Genomic DNA, 18,726 nt, shown 5'->3' on the forward strand with positions numbered 1-18,726 from the left:
CAGATGGCTCCTTCTTCACATGAGAGCAGTGGGAGCTGTCAAGAAGTCTAGCTCAGTCTTTAAATTATTGATTCACTTTGTTGGGAGAGAACTTCTGTTAGAGATTCATATGCGGAATAATTGTTGTGAGTAGTAAAAATTGTGTTTTTCAATCTAAACTGAAAAAAACGTTTAAAATAATTTGCTAAACAAATGAAGGAAGGCTTGTTTATGGTTGTTTATTTTATTTTATGAATTTGTCTACAGACTCACCTAGAATTCCTTAGAGATATTTCTCAGAAAAATGTAAGGGAAAGATGCTGCTGTTTTGATTTTGATAATGTTGCGTGTAGAAAAAGAGGAAGTATAAAAAACTACCCTTTTTTATCCTTTTTACTTTCTGTTCTTGTCAGTGACAAGAATTCAAATATTGTTTAGTCTGACTTAATATTGTTTTGTTAGCGTTCTGTACTTTTGATTGTGAATGGAAAGGTTCAAAATTACAAAAATAAGTAAAACATTTTTTAAATCCCTGTAGGAGAGTTTCTGTTGCAAACAAAGCTATTCGTCTGTTTTTACTGCTGTGGTTTAAATTGTTCTATTGTTGTTGAAGACTGTTGACTTGATACTTGTCCAGCTACCATTGACTCCAACTACAATGTGGGTGAGCTTCTAAAGATCGTTGCTAAAACGCTGTCTGTTTTCAGTGCTGCAGGAAGCCTAGAGATAGAGAGATGAATGGAAGGAAAAAGTGTGATAGAAAAAAAATGCAGAAGAAAAGGGATAATGCACAACCTTGGGAAGTTTGTGGAGAAACACCTATCCAAGGGGTGGTGGGAGATTCACAAGATGTGAAGTCCAGCTGGACTAAAAGCCAAAAAAGTCATAAAACTCTAACGTATCCAGGTCACAATCCTGACCGTAGGTCTGTTCTGAACAGGAGACAATGCCAGAAGTCTGTCTCAGTGTTTTAACCTTTTTGTGGGGTGAAAGTAATGCATTTCAGTTGAACTGTGTTTGACTGTGTGTTTTTAAAATTTTTAGAGCACGTCATCCTTCCATTTGCTGACAAGTTTTACAAAGATGTAGATTTCATTTTCCAGTAGGACGCTTCCATCAGTACCAGTATTAATGGAATTTGCTTCCTCTCCTCACCTAAACCCTGTAGAAAATATATGGAAATTTAAGATAAGAGACACCGGATCCAACAATTTGGACTCGCCGAAGAATGATGTTAAAGCCACCTTGGCTAAAGACCCTTTAAATAAATGTAAACGTAATGCATCGCAGTGTTAGCAGTACACCGACAGCTACACTAGATGGCGCCAAGTGAAAGAAAACTACTGATCTGATACATCTAAAACTTCAAAAGCTGTCAAGAGGATCTTGTATCACGTATTTGTACTTTTAAGTCTGTATTCGGCTGCAGTTTGTAGGTAATAGCTATGAGATTTACACTTAAAATGTATTTTGTATAATAAGAATATAAAAGGGGAGGAAGAAGCAAAATTAGACGGTGAACAAAAGCTCCAAACACTGCAACTTTTCTGAATCAAATACACGCGTATGCTGATATACTGCTGATAAACTTCCAACACATTAATACTGAACGTGGGGAGCTGCGCTGCGACGCACAGTAGAAGTGCGCAGCACTCCCAGATCGTGGTCCTGCGGGGATAGAAGGAATCACACACCCCACCAACTCGCCGGCAGAGGCGGGGATTCAAACAGAGCATAGCAGCTGAAAGCAGCTGAACCCAGAGATTTTTATTTTTCTTCCCGAGATTGTTGGTGTTGGAGAAAACGCGTTAATCGCATATGTCTGCATGTGTGCGTGTGTTGGGGTGCGTGCGTGTGCGAGAAAGAGCGTGTGCTGGTGTCTGTGTGTGCGTGTGATTCCCCTCCTCAGCGCACAGGCGCCCTGTACTCCAGTCTGCTGACACACCGAGAGGACAGTCCGCTCTGCACCTCCGAGTCACCGGACTATATGTGGATACAAAGGCCGATAAACGCAGATCCAGGGGAATAGTTCAGTGAGAACAGCAGCCCGAGACCTCTTTCATGAAAACGGGTAAGTGGACGCTTTGGTGTCTAATTTACAACTGAGGTCGCGCTTGTGAAAAGTGAAATGTTAGGTCTGATCTCCTGTTATTTCTTGCAATATGTCTTTTTAAACGACAAGAGGGGAAGTTGTGTTAATTTAAACTACTGAAATTAATCAGATCTTTCTATCCATCCACTAAATCATCTGTCATATTTTGTCGCACTTATCTGAGTTGTAGCCTGTATAATAAATCTTCTGTGTGCATATTTTAATTATTGAAGTCATAATCTCCATTAACTGCCTGCGCTGGTAAATCCAGCACATGGTGAAAAGTGTCCAAATGAGGGGACAACTGGTCTGTTGTTGAGTGTGTGTGCGTGTATGGGGGGGCGTGTGTGTGAGTGTGTGTGTTGACGGTTTTATGGTAATAAAAGCGGACCCTGCTGAAGACGAGGCCAGTCCTGACCACAAAGACTGTTCTCAACAAGTACAGTACAGTGGGCGCCTGCTTGGTGCTGAGGCAGCGAGTGTGTGTGACAGCACCATTATTCACCAAGATGCCTAATTGCACCATGCCGCACTGGATAGATGCACTGTCTTCATGATAACGAGCCGAGAATTAAAGCAGAAACTAAGTGCTGATGGCATTTGGCTGGACAGCTGCTCTTTAATTTTATTATTATCAGACTGGGGAAAAAAAATATCTGTCGCTGCATTGAGTTTCAGAGACTCTGATATACACAGCATTTGATTCTTTGTCACAATACAGAATAATTATATTTTATTCCAGTTCCTTCTGTAGCAAACTGGTAGATATATTTTACCTAGTTAAATTTAAAATAGTCTACAAAAATGATCAAATTACAATACAAATTTATGATCACTAATTTTGAAAAGCTCTGATTTAGCTCTGCTAACAAGTAAAAATAAAACATTTAGTGTACAATGTCACTAAGTATTTTTTATTTTTCTAAAATATGCTTTCAAGTGAAATAACACATGTTCTCAATTTAATCCAATACAATCCAATATGTAACTTTTAATATTTTGACTAGAGGCAGTTTCACACTGAGTGTAATATAGCTTACAGTTAAACAGGATTTTGTCACTGTTCCAAAGCAAAAACACAACAGATAGATATATCCAGGAAAGACAAAATTTCCTATTTCCAGTCAACAGCCAATTTCTTAATACATTCCCAATGGTGTGATTGCTAGTTCTTATTAGTAAGTGAGCATTTTATCCACACTTGAATCTGATAGTTAATAAAATAAGCTACTGCTTACCTTAAATGCAAAAACAGCTGATTAAAACCCTGATTGACTGAGTGGTTGTTGGTAAGGCATTTGTCTAACCAGAAAGAGACAAATGTGAAGCCATCACATAACAGTTTCTGGGAGTTGGATGAAACACGTAACATGGTCTTTTTTTTACAAAAAAAAATTGGATACCTCATTTTAGATTTGTCCTCCTGAGCACCGAGGAGAAATCAATACAGAACACGATTTTATTCTGTGGTTGTGTGCGGTTAAAAGGGCGTCTGCTGGAGTGCAAACACAATACTTAGCCTATTCCTGGAAACTGAATAGAACAAACAATTTAGCTGATGTGTGGCAGCACTGTATTTTAGAGGAACTCCAGGGGGTGCAATGTCAGACCATCACATATTGCTGCCTCCCTGTCCAGATTCAATTCCTTAATGCACTCTGAGAGGTTGAGATCTAATAAGAAGTGGAAGAACATCTTCAATAATGAAAGCCCACCTGCATCTGTGGTGCAGAGAGAGGCTGGGGGCTGAGAGGCTTCATAAATAACAGAGGCCAGATCCTGACATGTGCTGCTCCAGCATCTGGGAACTGCCAATAATCCTTCTCATCTACTAAGCTGCTGTTCTGGCCGACTGAAAGGAGACGAGGGGGCAGGGAAGTGGGGCGGTGGGGGATATTTTAGTTTGAACTCATCAAGTAAATGTAACCACGTGTAGAATGTTTTACTCAATTCTGTAGAGAGAAATAAAAATTATAGATATGTACCCAGTATCCAGGATAATTTAGACAAATCACCAACATATTTCTGGAATTGAGTCATTCTACTGTGTAAAATTGGTCACAATTACATCTTGCTGTGTTATGGAGCTGCACCTTTTATGAGGCAATTTATGATAATCATTTAAACCCAGACGTGAAATTCTATGTTGCTGTCAAAGGAGTGTTTTTGTGATACAAATTAATTTCCGCTGTAGGATTTCAACGAAATCCCTCCATAGACATTAACCTGCATTCAAACAATTATCCTGAGCTTGTTGGACTCTAATAACTACAGACTATTGATGCTCAAATAAGCCTTCTGTACCATTTGTGGTACTGTTTTAACATGAATACTTGTTGATTAGTAGCTGTATAGCTTGAATACTGATAAACAACAGGAGATTCATTCTTCGGGGGCACAATGTGACTCTCGTCTGGGCTTTAGGCGGTCCCAACTATGAAAAGATAGCTCTGTGTTGAGCTCTACGGATTGACCGCGCAGGCCGCGTGACCCTGCTGTTGTGTCTTTCAAAGAGTCTCATGAGCATGATTTATTTAGTTCAGAAGTCATCCCCATAGAGCTGCTTCATTCTGTCCATTTTGTACCGAGCAGAGCCAGCCAAAGTCATAAGCAAACAATGGCCTGGTTCTGGCTGTGAAGTCAGCAGGGGGCCGCCAAGAGTCCTCACAACTCAACAACTTAGTAATATTTATGACTGATGAGCTTACTTTAAATTTTAAATCAAAAGTTTATAAATGTACAGTAGAATATTTTTTTTTTACATTTCAAATTTAAATTTTGGAACAAATGTATATGTTATAATCATTTGAGTTGGGCATGATCGGTTTCAGTTTTGTTGATGGTACCGACTGTCGAGGCCACCAATTCCTCCATTGTTGCAGACAGCCTGCTCTTATGAGACGGGACATCATATTTTGAGCAATTTAACTCTGAAAGTTTTGTCTGTCAGTAGCAAACCTGCTGCACACCTAAACAAAATTAATATAGCAATCCTATAAACTGTACATAAAATGCTTTGAATGCATTGGTAGATGTATTTTTCACCACAAAACTCTGGAAGTCTACAGAACAGCAACAACGTTCTGACTCTATTTGCTATGAAACATATAATTTGGAAATATTGGGAATCTGTTTTAAGACTGTTACAGGATGTGGATATTTAGAGATAACCCATAAGTTATATCCCAAGGCTGCTTTTACTGTTATCAATATTGATCCCAATGTTTACATGCTAATAACTATGAAATTTAGTTAAAATAAGCTTAAAATGTGACCATCATATGGTCTTTTTTTTTTTAGGAAACTTCTTTTTTATTGTGATGTTTAAACATACTTGTCTCCATGTCTCATGGGCATATATACAGCTATGGTTTTATTATTCATGGCAGAAAGGCTTGTTAAGGACTTTAATGTTTAATGTTTAAATTTTTCTAACGTTTTTGCCAATATTTACACACCATTAAAGGCAAAACCTGGATTAAAAGCATTCCCCCAGTTTTTACTTTTGCTTTTCACTTTTGCCATGTCACCTTCTGATTTTATGTATTTGTTTTACTACATAATTAAGAACCAGATAATTTGCTGTAAATGTAATTTCAGTGCTCTATTAGTTCCCCCTGGGGGGTCAGCTAAATTTTAGCCAAATTGATGAGAAAGTCGGTCAAGCCATCAGTTTCAGTTTCAAGCGTCTGGCATACAGAGGTGAGTTAATAATAAATTAAGCAGCTGCATAAGATTTGTAGCAGGGACAAGCAAGTGTACTACACATGGTGTGTGGGAGCTGTAGCGGTGAAGTGTTGTCCAAAATCGTCCACGGCAACCGGTTTTAAGTCTGGATAAAATTTTTATACACTGTAGTGACATGGCCGTTTTAAACCTTAAAATGTAGATGTGTTAAATGGTAAACATGCAAACATTTAGGGTGAGAAAACTTTTAAAGAGGAATTAATGTTGGTTGGGAATAGTATTAAATGGTAGTAGGGTGCCCAATTTAAATTCTCTTTTGGGCCTCATAATCTTGGGCTGACTCTCACACAGATAATCAGTTAGGAAATAGCGATATGTATATGCTAAGTACAGCTCTCTAAAATAAGTCTTGTACATCAAGCAAGAAAGCTAAAAGACTGCCTTCGCGACAGTAATCCGCTTTGCTCCGCAGTACGCTAAATGGAGGTTTTTCTTTTCAGCTGGCCATCTGCATCTCTGTGTATGCGCGCGTGTGTGTGTTTTCTGTTTCGACTAAGAGGGAAAGAAGCTTTTTATCCCCCTTCAGCTGGCAAGGCTATGAAATATTTAACAGAGATGGCACTATTTTTGGGTTTGTGCTCAGTTTGTTTTGAAGCTTATGTAATATGTAGTTTTAGCTCAACGTGCATGGCAATGTTTTATCACAAGTTCCACGCCATTGGTTCAGCAAACTTGAGAGTGTAAAAATGCTTGAAATAGTACTATTTCAAGCCAAATAAAACACAAAGAGTTGGAATTAGAGGGAAGAAAATGAGTCCCACCACCAACTGTTCACTGACAAATTGAATTGCCGTGTTTGATACAGTATCTTATGTGTCAAGGAAGCAGAGCCAGACCAGATCGTCTCCAGTTCCTTGTTTCTAAAAGATATTGATCAGCTCATCTCTTCTCCCTCCAAATGTCTCTGTCCCTCCTTTTTTGCCTCTCTATTTGCCTCCCCTTTTACTTCCCTCCATCTCTTCTGCGCTCCGCTCTCCTCCTGAGGTGTCAGATTCTCTGACTCATGCCCTGGTGTGGAGGATGGGAGGAAAGCAGGATGAAAGAGGAGAAAGAAAAGTCATTTTGCAGATATAGGGAGTGACCTTCATCCAATAAGAGGGATGGGATAAAAGCTAGAGTTAATACCCTGCCATGGAGAATTCTCTGCAGTACGAGAAAGGGGGGAAAACCATTGAAAATGATATATGAAGCTAATAGAGGCTCTCTGATAATAGGAGGGATGCTTTTGTGAAGCAAAGCAAGTGATCAGAAAATTCCAGATTTTTGCGTGGAAGCACAAACACTCCAGAGAAGCTAAGGAAACACTTTACTCAAAATCTTTCAAAGGTTTTTAAAACAGCCTCTACTTTTAGACAAATTGGTAATTCAGACCAATCTGACAACTGTTGTATAGGCCACCTACACTAAAACGAAAACCAGCTGTAATTCAGGCTCAGACTCTGTCACTCTGTGTCTGGAACCAGCAGCCCTTTTGGAGATAACAACTGACAACTTGGAAACAGAGCTCTGCCAGGTTCATTATCCACATGTTTCAGTAGTTGCCACTCTGCTGGCTGTAAGAAGAAGGAGGAAGAACGTTTTGTTTATTTAATCAGAAGATGGCATCTTCTGTAAAAACGTCATGACTCAATGCTCTGTAATAGGTATGTGCTTAAAGTAACCTTGAGTTAGGATTGATGTCGTTTGAAGAACTGACATTAATAACAGAGTGAGAAAGTGTCTTAACTCCTCATCAGATAAGGCCAGTGAAGCTTGCTTTTGCTTGCATATGACAAACCCTTTGGCATGAGCGTAAGTTAATTTTCATTTATTCTTTTTAATTCAATACATAAAAAAGTTACAGTAAGCTGCAGTAGGTAAAATTTATAAAAATATATAAATATATGTTTGACAGTGCTAAAATCCTCCTCCTATTTCGGATTGGTTGTTTCTGTTCAGGAGCAGTGCATTTCAGGATATCTGTCTCATATTATATGTCCATAATATGTTAATAAAAGTTACATTCTGCAACTTTGATGTGTTGGTATGATATCAATTTTCCTTGCTGTCTGAAGCAAGACCAGATCGTCTCCAATAAACGAAACTAACCTTATCCTGTTTAACATCAGTTGGAATTATTCAAATGATTTTTGGTCTTGAATATACAGTGATGCAGTTGGTAGCACTGTTGCCTTGCAGCAAGTTCAAGGTTTGAATATTAGTCAAGAGTCTTTCAACCTGGAGTTTGCATGTTTTGCCTCTGTATGCAATGACTTTCTCTGGGTACTCCGGCTTCCTCCTACAGTCCAAAAACTGGACCTTTGGCAAACTTGCCCAAAGACTGCTGGAGTGGGGTCCAATGTCCAATGACTGCTGGAGATAGATTATTTTTACTTTAAATTCAAAAGTTTTCTAAAAATGAAATAGTAGAAAATGTAATAGCAGTGCTTTTTAAACTTTATTGGGTCAAACATTTTTGGCATTCCTGCTTAAGTTTCTCATAATAGTTGTAGGAATTTCCTGTTAACAGAACTGGTGTAACTGAATGTAGAGCATGCTCTCTCAAACCTCTTCAGCCCTGTCTATGCTGAAAAGACAGGATATCTGTCTTATGTCACAGAATAAGCTGCATGTGTGAGGAGTTGCCTTAAAAATTAACCTGTCAGAAGCTTGCAAAGTTATGACATTATCATCTAGGCTTCCCGAAATTACTTTAAGGTATAATAATGCTACTGTATGCAAGCTTAGGAATTAGAAAAAGTAATGAAAAAGTCAACCCCAGAGATTCTCTGTCATCATTTCTGGCAGTTAGTGGGTAGGAAAACAATCTGATGATTACACCTGAGTTAAAACAAAGAACTGTTTGTCAGATTTACATCCAGACAGTAAAAAATGTGGTGTACTTTTTTATACAGTGTGTGTAATTATATGTATTTATCGCCCCTGTATTTACAAGCCGACTGTTTCAAGTAATTGTCTTCACAGTAAACCCTCGTCCTGAGCAACGTGAATTCAAAAAACATTGTTATCTTAATTTATATGTGTTTCTGAGGAGGACCCTGTTAAATAGAAATACAGAGAAATAAAATAATTTCGCACAAAAGGCAATTAGTCATAAAGTCGAGACTCTCAGCTTTAACTTAGTGGATTTCACATTTATTTGTGAAAATATGAATTGAAGATCTGGAATCACAGCTTTGAGGGATTTAAATATAAGTCAACATTGATTCAAAGAAAAGATATTTCAATTTGTTTTATCATAAGGTTGTGCAGGCACTGACTTTATGAAATGTGGAGAAACTTCATCAAACAATGGGTTTTCTCATTTGTGATGTTTCCCCAGGCCTATGCTGCAGCTGTTTGCTCAGTTGTTTGTGGATCTTTGAATCTTTAGTCTTGCCTTCAGAGAGTAGAAAACTTTACTTTGATTGTGTTCAGTTCAAGTGACTCAAGGATTCAGCCCGCTTAAAATAGCCCACTTCTTCACCTTTAGGACATACTGGGTTGCTGTGACAGCTTTTAATTTTGTACATCTGTTCTGTGAAGCACCACCCAATCAGCTTCACAGCACATGGCTGAATGTGAGCTGACAGGTTTCCACCAGCTGCTCCTGTTTTTTGTCATTTAATCAATAAACATTAGTGACCAGGGATCTCTGGCAGTTCTGCATGCTCAGGCCATCATGCTCTGCAACAGGTTTTACAGGTGATGTCATGTGTTTCTCCTGCATTTAAATCACCTCTGGCTATTACTTGTGAATTTACAGCAACAACTTGATAGCTTGAGCATAATTAGAGATGGGACATTCAGGTGTTCCCTTGCCTATTTCTGAATCTGATTTTTGACCAAATCTAATTTAGTTATTTCTAAGGGCTGTAAAACAAAAGAGGAAGAAAAGTGCTGCTGACATTTTGCCGTAGGTATTGTTTCATCCAACATGAAATGAAGTAATTGCAAACTAAACTCAAAAACTGCAAACTACATGCAATGAGGAAAGTTGTTAGCTTTAATTTATTTAATAAGCAGCAAAAGCAAATCGAGTTGAGAAGGGAAAGAAGACCAAAATGTCTGGACCATGCTGCAACTTAGAGATAAATATAAAAAAGAAAAAAAAAAGATTCAAATATTTTCAAATAAAGCACATACAAAATCCAACATTAAGCATTGTGAAAATATATATTATTTATGTAGCAAATTATAATCTAAAGCGTCTAAGACACCAGTTTAATATTCACTGGGTCCCTCGTCACAATCTAAAAAGCCATTTTTTGGAGGGTGATGAATGCCTAAATAAATTCCACTTGCAATGACCGTTGGGTTTCAAGTGTTGTTTGAGATGACTGTTCAAACCTAATCTTCTCAACATTTATCTCTAAATCTAAAAGTCAAGCAAATCTTAGTCTCGTTCAAAAATATAGAACCGATTTTCAACAAACCTAAAATCCTTCAAAGCTAATTTAGTCCCACAGACAAGGAAATAGTGGACTCAAAATCTGACTGCCGAAGGTTAGTCACGAGCTTCCTCCCACATTCAGGCACCGTGGCTGTGGCAAACACAACTGTTGGGCCCCCTCTCTGCCGGGCAGCTCCAAGAGCAGCGGGCACAGGGGGTCTGATAGCCTTCTCCCAGGTCCCTGCAGTTGACAGGCGACTTGCACTGCAGGCTGACACCGTTACGCTTTAACAACAGATGAAGCCGGGGGCAGATAGGAGCACATGGTCCCTTCTGTGCCAAGGCCTGACCCGTCTCATTATATGTGACAGAGCTGAGACAGACATGCCGAGAGATGAAACAGTGCTTTTTAATTTCAAGCCTCTCCTGTTTCACAACTAAAACCCTCATGTCAGTGTAGAGATTGAGAAATTGAAGCTGCTTTGTTGTAACCTCTCTATGATCAATTCGAGTGCTCGTAAATTATAAATATATGATATTTGACACATAATGGATACATGCATCCTAACTTTTATGTTAAAAAGCAGATGAAATATAATTTTTTTTGTATGTTGGGCCTTTTCTGAGTAAGTTCTGCCTTTGGTTTCTGTTTAACAGTTTTTTGAAAGGTTTTGAAAGTCTATTGAAAATCTGTTCTGAAGAGATTTAGCTTCATTTTCTTCAAGCAGACTTTTCCATGAAGATGATTTTTGGTGCAGCTTCAAATAGCACAGTCTGTGAAGTTATGTTCATGGACATTTTATGAACAGCTCTTTTCAGTATAAGCCCATCCTCTGCCTTTTTTGTTGTTTGTTCTTAATTTGTATAATACAACGCTCTTTACATTGCCCTGTTGCTTAAATGTGTTGTACAAATAAATTTGCTTTGGTTTGCCTTACAAAAGTATTCTTGTCCCTTGGACTTTTTCACATTTTGCCACTTTACAACCACAAGCTTAAAGTCTTTCTTTGGGTGTTTATGTGATAGACACGTGATTGTGTAGTGAAAGAAATAGATGTCAGTTTCAAATCTTTTATAAATAAAAATCTGAAAAATGTGGCACATGCATTCAGCCTCCCTGAGTCAATGACTAATATAACATCCCCTTTTTAGAATCACAGCTGTAAATCTTTGGGGGTATGTCTCTGCCAGCTTCCCATAGCAAGACTGAAACATTTGCTTAATCTTTGCAAAATATGTTAGGCTCATTCAGATTGCATGGACAGCATATTTGACCAGAACATTTTCATTACAACCAAGAATTAAAAATTGGATCTATGTCTGAACTTTGATTGGACCATTTTAACACATGGATATGCTTCGATCTAAACCATCCAGTTGTTGCTGTGTATTTGGAGACTTTGTCCTGACAGAAGGGGAACCGCTAACCAAGCTTTTTGCAGCCTCTGCCTTGTTTTCCTGAAAGAAAAGTTTAAGTTTGTGGGTTTTTTTTCCATTTTGTTCACTAAGGTTTTCTACCAAGCTCCAGAGACCTTCGCAGAACCACAATGTTTACGCTGAGAGCCAATTACTTACAGAACAGAATCAGAATTTGTTCTCCAAATAGATTCTACTTGCTAAGGCATATGGTTGCTATGTATTTTATTTAAGGGTATCAGGGTAATGCAAATTATTTCCTTTTTATTTGTATAAAAATAAAAATATAAATAAAAGGAAGACACATTACAGGAAGACTCACTTCCTGTGAATCTTTTCACTTCCACATTACAGGCTACACCATGTGTTCGTCTATCACACAAAATCCCAAGAAAATACATTGTGATTTGTGGTTGAAAAAATGTGAACATTTTTGTACATTGTAATATACTGTTACTGTGATGCTACATGCAATCATTCTCCAGCAGTGTTTGCCCTCACTATGTGGTCAGGTTACAAATTATGTTTACATACATAGTTCCAACTTTAGGACCTTTTGTATGAATGTGTGTAATCCCTAAGCATCTCATTTAAATTTAGAGGAGACTAGCAAAGAGCTGGTTGAAGACCATCCTGGATGCCTGCTTATTCTTCGCGTCATGTTTTTCATCATCATCATCATCTTCTGAGGACATCTGTCATTGTGCCACTGCATGTGCTCGAGCTTTTGCTGTAGCTCGAATTGGTTCATGACAGATTGATGCGCTGAGTCTTCCTGAGGAACTGCTCAGCAGATCAAAGTATGTTTGCACTTGTGTCTCAGCTTCGCGTTTTCTCCATACATGTGTGTGCTGTAAAAATGGCTGGCTCCTTTCATCCCAGCAGCTGCACGTGAGGTGGTGGTGCTGCGAATATTGCGGTATGCTTGGGTGTGTATAGAGTGGTGGGACGTGTAGGGGTGTGTGTGAATGGTTGCGATGTCTTGCTGTGCGTGTGTACACACATCAACACCCTTTCACCTACTGCTCCTTACGTGTCCAAGAGGCCGTCTCGTCCTCTCAACCTTTCTGTCCATTGCGCAGGTTCTCTGCCCCTCCATGCAGACAGCAGAGCTTGTTTCTGTCATTCACAAGGCGTGGCCTCAGACCTCCTTCGTGTCCTAATCCGGCCTGTAGCCGTCTGTTTACCAGTTCTTTGAGGGACGCGGTTGCCTCAGAACAGGTGTCCGAATCTCCACACAAGTCAGTTGCTCAGATCCTTTTAATCTCAGCAGTCTCTCTGGAGTGCAAGATACTGAAAACATGACAAGAAGGAAAATATTGTTGGTGGTTGTCAAGGGATGTATGCTGGCTGCTTTTATCCATCACAACTTTGATGTAAGTCAGATACAAAAACAGAGCATTAGTTTCTGACTCTCATTTACTAGCAAGGTCATTATATTAGATTGAATGTTATGTTGAATGTTTGCATTTCAATTACTTAGGTCATTAAACTTTGAGACTATTTCTCAGAAAAAAGTTCATCACATAAAGTGTTTGCTGAATTTAATAAATGTTAAAGATTTTTATTTCCCTCAATTCAAAGTAATTTTCAAATAAAAAAAAGTTTTTTTCAGATTTAACTTTTTTTTTTCTATAAATCTGTTCCTTTAAAATAAACAGTCTGCCTTTGGATATTTTCTCCAAACTGAAAGAAAATCTTGGCAGGTGCTCCTGATGCTCCAGATAATTGGCTATTTGCATGATAACTCTTTTATTTATCATCATCAAAACAACAAATGGGAGGACACACTTTTAAAAAACTGAGTTTTATTTATTATTTGTTCAGGGTTGTTTATTTTTTCAACTTTTTGTTGAATAAAAATAATAATATAAAACTTTTCTAGTTCTGGTATTTGTGGTACAATTATACATTTTTTTAAGATTTGACCTCTTTAACCAATCTTTTTATTCCAGAGTTGATTACCAGAGCTGTTACTGATAGTTAAATTTGCTAAACTAATCAAAAATGACTCAAACAAAAATGCGTACATCAGCAGTATAACAACAGCAACAAGTAAAATCTGTAAAACTTATTTGTGTGGCTTTAAATTGATTATTCAGACCCTGATTATGCCAAACCTTAGAGGTCTCTTTCAGGGAAGACTGTCTGTAATAAATCTGGGTTCACATCTAAACATTTAATACAGAAAGGAAGTTTTTGGTCTTAATATGTTTAAAGTCTGAGTTTCTGTTAGTTTTATCTGTTATTAGAAATAGTCCTAAAAAGACCTGTGACTTGACCACACATGGATTCCACAACAGTTTTCAAATGCACACAGCTTAATTTTTGGAAACATGTTCTGTTGTCTGATGGGAATTAAATTTAAGTGTTTTGCCACAATGAGCATTGATATAGTTGAAAGAAAATGAGGGAAGCTTGCAAGCCTAGAAACACCATCTTAACTGGGAGGGACCATCTTCTCATGGGGATGTTTTGCAACAGGAGGGATTCACAGAATAGATGGTATCGTGAAAGATCAACATCATGTGAAAGTACTGAAGAAACATCTCAAAATATCAACCAGGAGACTAAAGCTTGGGTAAAAATATAATTTTCAAATAGATAATGACTCCTAAGCATATTGCTAAATTAGTTACAAATTGACTTAAAATCAAAAATTCTATATTTTGGAGTGGCCCTGATCTCAGACCCACAGACAGCTGGGAGAACTGGGCTGAAAACCTACAAACCTGACTCAGTTACACCGTCAGAAGAAATGAGTCAAAATGAATGCAAAATTAATGAGATTCTTAGAAAAAATGCCTAAAATGTTTGACCCATCATAGAAATCTTTCTAAACACTAAGAACTTGAAATTGAACTTGTAAATTTAGAGAAAGTTAAACATTTCTCAAACACTATCGTTGTCTTTATCCTGGCATTAAGCAAACAAAATAATTGTGGTAATACCCTAACTGACCTGGAACAGTAAAAGAAAAAAATTGGTTTTTGAGTATTGTATGTAAATACCTGGTTGCAGTTGCATATTTCAGTTAAGCTAAAGTTAAATTAGCAATAAATCTTAGGCCAAACCTAAGTTTGCTTTAAAACACTAAAGGTCCTTTCTGCTGTCTGGTCTCCAGGAAGGAAAATGATCTTCTTATTTCATCACTTCCTCGGAGTTCATCCATTTTAGCCGTGAAGCTGAGTCCTGCTTGGTTCCTCATATGTCCTGCACTTAACATAACGGTTATCTAACCTTCACCATTGTAGCACTGTGTTGCTTTGCTGTTTTGTTGATAGATAATTCGGTAGCAATTCTGAGTGTAACTTACTTAGTCAGCAATATGATGAATAATTTCCACCTTTGGACATTTGTTTTGTGTGTGTCATCACAGCCATGCTTAATTTGGAGTGCAGCAGATGACTACAAATGGTGACTCACAACTGGAGCTCACATGTATAATGTGTTCAGTCAGTCAGAGCAACAAAAGGGTTATAAAGTCTGTGAATAAGGAGCAGGATGAGGATAAGCTCTCTGCCTTTCTTCTCCGGGTCTGTCTGCATTTTGGCAGCCTGCGCCAAGGTCTGCACTTCGCTAATTTTCTGTTCTGCGTTACCAGGTCTAATTTAGAACAGAGGGCCTCTGTTCATCGTGGAACGCTGCTGCTTGGGATTCTGGAAATGAGGAGTTCAGAGGCTCACCGCCCTCACAGAGACACAAAGCACATGCCTTGTTATCAACCCACAGAGATGCACATAATGATCCCTCCAACCATTAACTCCTAATACAATAAAGTGCTAACATTTTAGCCATGCCTTTCCGTGCCTAATGGAACTGAGTTAGCCCACAGGCTGCTCAAATGTGCTCTGCGATAACACGTGTTCAGGAAGCATCGATCAAGCTTAAAGCTCTGATTACTTGGACATACATTAGTAGCTAAGAGCAAGAAAAAAAAAACACTTATCTTGAGTCAAATAGTCGGATTTTGTTGGATATTTATGAGAAGGTGAAAGAAGATGAGTCTCAAAGTGATACTTGAGTAAGACAATCCAATAAGCAGGCCTTTCATAAAGCAGAGCAAGGTCTATTCGCTGGAATTCACCCTGGCAAAGCAACACCACAGATATGTGCTTTAAAGCCGCATTGTGATGGCCTGGCATGTCGCTTTATTTCACGACCATGGCGGGAATATAAAACTCACAGGAAGTGTCAGGCTTGGTGACATCTTAAGAAAGATGCTTGCACATAAACTAAATAAATCAGTTACATAGCGGTGGCCTTGCTGCACTAAGTGAAAACAATGAACCTGCCCACGCACAGGTCTCTCAGGAACTGAATCTCATATCTAAAATAACAGCTATTTATTAAATGTGATGTTTTCACATAGCTCAGTAGATGGCTTGGAGCTTCATAAAAAAAAAAGGCTCACATTCATCAGGCAGCAGGACTGCAGCAGTAGGCTGGAATACAGTTCAACTGTAGGCTGGTTGGAATACATTTGGCAGACAAACAAGCAACTCAATGATTATGAGAGAAAACAATTATTTGTGGTTCATATGATCCATGTTAATGAAGGATTCCACTGTTGGCTGTGGACTCGTTTTATCTAATTATGTGTAACTGAATTGTATTAGTCTGTTGTTCAATTAGTCAATCAAATACCTAGAAATTGTTTTCATTTTGTCAGGGATGCAGCTTTGAACAAACGCTCAGTTTTATAATGGCGCATGGAAAGTTTTTATGTCTCTAACTTGAAACAAGCAGTGTGACGATACATCCAGCTCATAGCATTATACACAATAATCAACTGAGGGAAACACTGGTTGTTTTCACAGATACAGACACCGTGCCAGGTTATCTTGTCCAAAGCTGACAAAACGCACAACAGTCTTGTGTTTTCAGGCATAAATACAGGCTTCATTAATCTCAAACAAGGATCTTGTATACTCAATACATCTATTTATTTAAAAATATGTTTAATTCTGAGGTTTGGGTGCAGTTTTGTTGTTCTAACATTACTGAGCCTGGTGTGTCTTTTAGAAATCAAGTGAAAACTGTATATTGTCACTGGAACTCCTTCCCTGTGTTATAATGTGAGAGTATGCATTAAAGGTCATTCTTTTTTTGCTGTGTTTTACTCTTTTTATTTGCTTATATCTTGAATTCAACTCGATTAGTTTTAAATCTGCTAGAAAATCAATAGAAACTGAATCTGTGTGAACATTTTTGCAAGTAAGGAATACTGTCAAGGTGATGAAAGATAGTAGGTATTAAACTTTTTAATAAGTTTAAATAGCTTTGTTTGTTTCATATCCTGCGATATATTTGAGTCAACAGTGAAGACCACAGCAGTGGTTTTAAACTAATAAACTGAAAGATTTAAACACTTTTTTTGTTGTTGTTGTTTGTTGGTTTTTCAATAACAACCTTTTAATATCAACCTGTTTTTGTTCATTTTGGGCTATGGGTTTCCTTGAAGTTATTGGGGCCCAATAAAGTCTCATCTGAGTTAAACAGAGCTGTTATTTAAAACTCAAACTGCATTTTGAGATAGATATTGGTTACATAAAGTCAACAATAAGTCGGAGAATACAGCTAAATGCAGGTTCTGATTACTGTTCTCTTTCCATGTTCCCACTGACAAACATAAATCAGTGAGAACACAAACTAATTATACACATCACGCTGAAAGTGTGAGCAGCCAGGTGACTCCCACATTAATCTCCACACAGAGTGGCACATGGCTGACGCGCCCAGAGCTCCTGCTACTGGAATCAGAACAGATGCTTCTCATTTTACTGCCTGATTATAATTGCTGTGTCTTTGTTTTGTTTTAATTCGTTTTGATCTAGGTCACTTAGATGGGGCAGATAAAATCCAACTTTTGACTGAAGCCCTAAACACGTTCACTTTTATCACAATTCAAAATCAGTTAGATTAACTTTGCATGAATCTAATCCACGCATCTGAAGAAGAAAATAATATGTTGCTACTCTGTTGACAAAAATATCAATGTTCACTGTGGGAGAAACATGTTGCAGAGATACGGATAACTCTGGTGTTCCCGGTTATACTCAGACTGCTTGGATCCCCAAACAGGAACACTGCTGACTCTGCTGGTGCCTCTGGTCAATATCCTGCACACAGAGTATCGTTCATTATGACTTTGCTATAAATATCTCCATTAATATTAAATCAACTTCGACTAATGAAGAAGTTCTACACATGAAACTGCAGTATGGAGCCTCAGAGCCTTTTGATTCTATAAATGTACTAGAATTTATCTTTGATTTGATGCAGGGAGGAGCAGCACAAACATCCATTTTCCAAAAACAACAATGCAGCCAGTAGTCTTAATGAGGCCATATAATGTTCAATAAATGATGAGCATGAATCATATCAAATCTATACAGCAACCCGCCACATTTTAATCGATCTTTTATTGCATTAAATGTTGTTACCTATTGTACTTTTGTTCTTATTTGTTAATTACTAGTTATAACAAGCATAGCATATTCAAATGGTCTAGACTAAACAATTGTCATTGTGACTTTAAAAACATTTTAAATAAGAAAATAAACTTGACTATTGCAAGCAAGAGCACCTTCCCTATTTATTTCCAAGTGTGCCTCTGAAAAGATAGTTTTGGAAGCCTGGCGAGCCACGGCCCTTCTCCCCAACTGAATAAATATGCTTGAATGAAACGTGGGGTTATTTTTAATAGATAGATGCGGTTTTGCACATGCTTGTCTTGGGTGCCAATAAGTGAGGAGGCTGTTGAATGTTTCTGAGTCCTTGAAAAGCAACAATTGCAATGAAAAGCTCCCGTGCGCATAAATGAAAGCTGGGAACGTCATCATTTCAACTTTCATTTTCTCTCTTAGATCAGAACTGAAAGACATCGGCGAGCCAGAGAACGAGTCGTGGCCTTCGCTCGCCCACGTGACCAGCGAATGAGCCTTGTTCATGCGTCTCCCTGCGTGCCACTCCCACATCGTCATGAACTGTGAGCAGGACTTCGGAGACGGGGGCTTGGGAGTGACCCTCACACTACGACTGCTCATGCACGGAAAGGTTGGTCATGAATAAATGTATGCCGAAAGCCAGTTTGCAAACACAAGATTTGCGACAGCTT

The 18,726-nt window shown here is 38.2% G+C and overlaps 1 protein-coding gene across 1 annotated transcript in view; it reads left to right on the top strand.

The window, feature by feature from the left end:
• The first annotated feature begins 1,628 nt into the window (after positions 1–1,628).
• LOC102235564 (poly(rC)-binding protein 4-like) overlaps positions 1,629–18,726 on the top strand; it is a 42,578-nt gene continuing 25,480 nt past the window's right edge. Inside the window, exons 1-2 of the mRNA XM_005801675.2 lie at positions 1,629–2,050; positions 18,476–18,665. Coding sequence (XP_005801732.2) covers positions 18,558–18,665 — 108 coding nt within the window. The 5' untranslated portion in view covers positions 1,629–2,050; positions 18,476–18,557. The remainder of the gene's footprint in view (positions 2,051–18,475; positions 18,666–18,726) is intronic.

The sequence above is a fragment of the Xiphophorus maculatus genome, chromosome 1 (genome assembly GCF_002775205.1).
Source record: "Xiphophorus maculatus strain JP 163 A chromosome 1, X_maculatus-5.0-male, whole genome shotgun sequence".
In the NCBI taxonomy this organism is placed as follows: Eukaryota; Metazoa; Chordata; class Actinopteri; order Cyprinodontiformes; family Poeciliidae; genus Xiphophorus; species Xiphophorus maculatus.